The following is a 4836-nucleotide window of genomic DNA, read 5'->3' on the forward strand; positions in this document are numbered from 1 at the left end:
AACTCCAAGCCAAATCATTTGAAATCAAGAAACCAAAAAGATTCTGTTAGTATATGAATATATCTTGTTCGTGAACAAAGGAGTTCTTTTTTTAATGAAAAAAATTTTTTTATTGAAGAAAAACGAAAAATTAAGAACCCGAAAAATTGCGTTTTTCCTTAAAACGGCCGCCATTTTGTCAAAAATTATTTTTTTAAAAAATCCTTCGTTCACGAACAAGATATATTCATATACTAACAAAATCTTTTTGGTTTTTTGATTTCAGATAATTTGGCTTGGAGTTATCGTGGTCACCGCACGACACCTCTGAAAAATCAGGAGTGGCCGTAACTTCCTTAATTTGCAATATTTTTCAACGAAAAAAATTCTGAATGTTGTTCAATATATGTACTTTTGATATCAACTTTTTGTTGTAAGAAAAAATAAATTGACTTTCTTATAAAAATCCCCGAAAATCATGCCTTTCCAACTAGGCATGACCCCTTAACTGATTTTTTGGAAACCGTAATCTCTGCAATCAAAATATTAATATCGTTAAATATCGATACTACATTCTTTAGTTCTTTCTACCCCTATTTTATGTAATTCTTTCAGATGCGGTCAATTATTTCCCGAAAAATTGGAAAAATTTCTAAACCGGTTTCCAAAAAGATCAGTAACGAAAAATAATACACTTTATAGCACTCCCCAGAAAATTTTAACTCTACTTTATATACAATTCTTTAAGATTTGGTCAATTAATTTGTTAAATTTATATTATTTTTATTAAAAAAATTTATTTATAATTAATTTTATTACCTTTTTTACTATTAATTATATTAATTTATATTTATAATTATTTAGATATATATTTATGTAAAAAATATAAATATTATTGAGAGTAAATTTTTTTTTACACCCACGAACTATACGTTTTGCAAGATTAAATAAAACTCAATTAATTAATTAATATTTATAATTACAATTTTTGTAATCTCTGCAATTGTTAGTGGACCGCTCGATGTTTTCGCGCGCCGCGCCGAGGAAAACACAAAAAATAGTCAGGAGCTCGTGTAAAACGAGACAAGAGTCACTTTATTTAAAGCTGGTTACAATGTCAGAGTATTCGCGTGGTAATATCGCACTCGCTATCACACCGCTTCATATTCGCTACGATTCGACTCCGTTTTCGATATCGACAAGTGTCGCGTACGAATTGGGATGGCTCACTGAGCTCCCGGCCGGAGCAAGCGAAACGATCGCGGCCGGAGCTCCGAACTTTTCCGCGAGGAATTTCGAGACGTGAGAAACGCTGATTGGCTCCAAATCGTCGAGCGACCAGACTATTGGTCGCAGTACGAGCGATCACGCGATGTACACCTGTGGTCCGGGCGCGAGCGAAAACACCAAAAAAACCGGGGGGAAGGCAAATAAACGCGTTTTGGAGCAAATCGAGCGTTCTCGAATATTCCCAACGCTCGCTTTCACTTTTCGAGCGTTAGATTCTCAACATACCGCCCGCCTTGCATTATAATGCGAAACAAACGGGGGTTAACGAGACAGCATAAGAGCACAAGGAGAAATGTTACATCTTAAGATCTATGTTCTTACATAATACATTTCTTCGCTTTGGAATTTTTATACAATGTCCTTAAGTCTAATGAGGAACAAACGATAGCGTAATGTTAACGGGATTCTCCCGTCGCGGGCGGACCGGTAGACGCAGGCAACCGACGAACGATTCGCATTGGTTTCAAATGATTCTTCCGGCACGCAAGTGAGCGGTTGGCCGATGCAGGTCTAGAGCCGCCCGCCCATCCCAACTAATTGCCCCTTTCCGATGAAGGAGTGGAGAGAGCGGAGGACTGATCCGCGAGACCGCGAATGCGTCGGGTCATGAAATCGTGAATTTCTTTATACGTAGGGTAGGCATCCGTGGAGCCTCGTGTTAGATTCCATTCGATTCGCGTTCTCGGGCTAAATTTCTGCGATATAATGTACACCAAGAGGTCGTCCCACGTAGCGACGGGACGATCGAGTTCTTTAAAGCGGCGAGAGAAGCGGATACATTATCGCGAAGTTGTTTCAATTCGCTAGCGCTTTCGGTTTTCATATGCGGCAAATCAGCGAACGCGTGAATATGCGCGGGAATAATCGCGGCACGGTTGTCGTACTCGTTAACGAGAACTTGCCACGCTGCCTCGTAGTTCGCGTCGGAAACCTAAAGATTGTTAATCAGCAACGAAGCCTCGCCGGAGAGGCTCGCCTTCAAGTAATGCAACTTTGGAGTTTTCGTGAGGGATTCATTTTTGTCTACGAGAGACTCGAAAACTCCGCGAAAATTTTCCCATTCGGGGAAAGTACCCGAAAAGTTCGGAAGCAAGATACGAGGCAAATGCATTGACATTCCAAAGAGCGCGTCGCGATAAGATGACTCGTTACCTCGATCCGACGCGCTCGGAGCGTCGTTACCTAATTTACCGATGACCTCGTGGAGGTGGTCAGCCACGTCGAAGTAGGCTTTCTCTGCGGCGAGAAATTTATCTTGTTGAAAGTGGGGGGTCGACTTCGTCTCCTCCGCGGTAGCCGTTTGTAGAATCTGGACGTGGAGGGCTTGAACTTTCTTCCAGAGCCCCTCCAAATTCGTCAGTCTCTCCTTCGTCTTAGGGAGAGAGACCTGAGCCTTTGGAAGTTTCTTGAAGTTGATCAACGATCGCTTGAGCGTAGTAATCGCCTCGCCTTGGGCGATGAGCAGATTCGTGAGATCCTGAGACATTTTAGACTGTCTGGATCTCGTAGACAACGATCTGACACCTGTGTGTCAATCGGATCGAGGAGCGAAGACGCTCTTGTGCGACTCCGCGGCGGGCAGCAGGGCGATACTCGCGGGAGGCAGGGACGTCTGGCCCGTCTCCGCTTGCGACTCCGCAGCGAGCAGCAGGGCGATACTCGCGGGAAGCAGGGACGTCTGGCACGTCTCCGCTTGCGACTCCGCGGCGAGCAGCAGGGCGATACTCGCGGGAGGCAGGGATGTCTGGCACGTCTCAAAACAGGGCGCCAGTCGGGTGGCGGTGAGCGTATCTCAGCACGATACGTTTGGTGGAGGTCACGCAGGAGCCTCCGGAGCAGGGCGAAGCCGGGTAGCACCGGGCCTCTTCTTCACAGGGGGCACCGATCTTTAAGCGAGCGGGTGCAGAGCGCTCAGAATTCGGCGGATGCGTGTCGCAGGGAGCACGATCCGTTTGCTGGAGGTCGCACAGGAGCCTCCGGAGCACGTCACAATTTTCACAGGGCACCAATATTTAGGAGAGCGGGTGCCGAGCGCTCAATTTACAGAGTGAGCCACGGAGTCGAGAACGCGTATCGCGGAGTACCCGATGAACCGGGAATATCTGTCCGATCACATTCGATGTGCGACGGTTCGAACGGCGAACTCCGTTTGCGAGCGAGTCGAGCGGGCGCGACGGTCCGTCTGTCTCAGAGCACAACGCGATCACTATTGAGGCGGTCAAACTGTCTATGCCGGTCTTTTATTTATCACAATCCGGCTCGAAGGACCATTAAATGTTAGTGGACCGCTCGATGTTTTCGCGCGCCGCGTTGAGGAGAGCACAAAAAATAGTCAGGAGCTCGTGTAAAACAAGACAAGAGTCACTTTATTCAAAGCTGGTTACAATGTCAGAGTATTCGCGTGGTAATATCGCACTCGCTATCACACCGCTTTGTATTCGCTACGATTCGATTCCGTTTTCGATATCGACAAGTGTCGCGTACGAATTGGGATGGCTCCTGAGCTCCCGGCCGAAGCAAGCGAAACGATCGCGGCCGGAGCTCCAAACTTTTCCGCGAGGAATTTCGAGACGTGAGAAATGCTGATTGGCTCCAAATCGTCGAGCGACCAGACTATTGGTCGCAGTACGAGCGATCACGCGATGTACACCTGTGGTCCGGGCGCGAGCGAAAACACCAAAAAACCGGGGGAAAGGCAAATAAACGCGTTTTGGAGCAAATCGAGCGTTCTCGAATATTCCCAACGCTCGCTTTCACTTTTCGAGCGTTAGATTCTCAACAGCAATCAAAATATTAATATCGTTAAATATCGATACTACATTCTTTAGTTCTTTCTACCCCTATTTCATGTAATTCTTTTAGATTCGGTCAATTCTTTCTCGAAAAATTAAAAAAATGTTTGAACCGGTTTCAAAAAAAATCGGTAACGAAAAATAATATACTTTATAGCACTCCTCAGAAAAAAATTCTACTACTTCATATACAATTCTTTGAGATTCGGTCAATTAATTTCCATAAAATTGGAAAAATTAGAAAAACCTGTTTCCAGAAAATCAAAAATTTTGGTACCAGTTTTCAAAAAAATTGGTAACAAAAAATTATACGCTTTATAGCACTCCCCGGAAAATTCTACCCTTGTTTCATATATAATTCTTTGAGATTTGGTCGATTATTTCCCGAAAAATTATAAAAATTAGAAAAATCGGTAACACAAAACTATACACTTTATGACACTCCCCGGGAAATTCTACCCCTATTTCATGTACCCTTGATAAAAATTCGGTCCACTAACGAATGAGTAGTTCGCGGTCAGACAGACAGACGTCCGGTACTTATATATATACTAGCTGGTTACCCGGGCTTCGCCCCGGAGGACATATGTAATAAGTAACATATGTAAGACACGCAAATAGTCTCTCTCTCTTTCTCTCTCTCTCCCTCTCTCCCTCTCCCTCTTCCTCTTCCTCTCTTTTTCCCTCTCCTTCTCCCTCTCCCTCTCCCTTCTTCTCTCTCTTTCACTCTCTCTCTCTCTCTCTCTCTCTCTCTCTCTCTCTCTCTCTCTCTCTC

At 44.5% G+C, this 4836-nt stretch overlaps 1 protein-coding gene across 1 annotated transcript; it reads right to left on the reverse strand.

Moving 5' to 3' along the window:
• Positions 1-2200: 2200 nt before the first annotated feature.
• Positions 2201-2755, reverse strand: LOC112465164. Its single transcript, XM_025032593.1, has one exon. It carries the CDS (start codon positions 2753-2755, stop codon positions 2201-2203), a length of 555 nt encoding a protein of 184 aa, XP_024888361.1.
• Between the last annotated feature and the right edge of the window lie 2081 nt (positions 2756-4836).

The sequence above is a fragment of the Temnothorax curvispinosus genome, unplaced genomic scaffold, assembly GCF_003070985.1.
Source record: "Temnothorax curvispinosus isolate PA1 unplaced genomic scaffold, ASM307098v1 QBEX01014942.1, whole genome shotgun sequence".
NCBI classification, from domain to species: Eukaryota; Metazoa; Arthropoda; class Insecta; order Hymenoptera; family Formicidae; genus Temnothorax; species Temnothorax curvispinosus.

Bases quoted from the DNA above. Each gene is read 5' to 3' on its own strand.
- LOC112465164 (XM_025032593.1), bottom strand. From the start codon at position 2,755: ATGTCTCAGGATCTCACGAATCTGCTCATCGCCCAAGGCGAGGCGATT.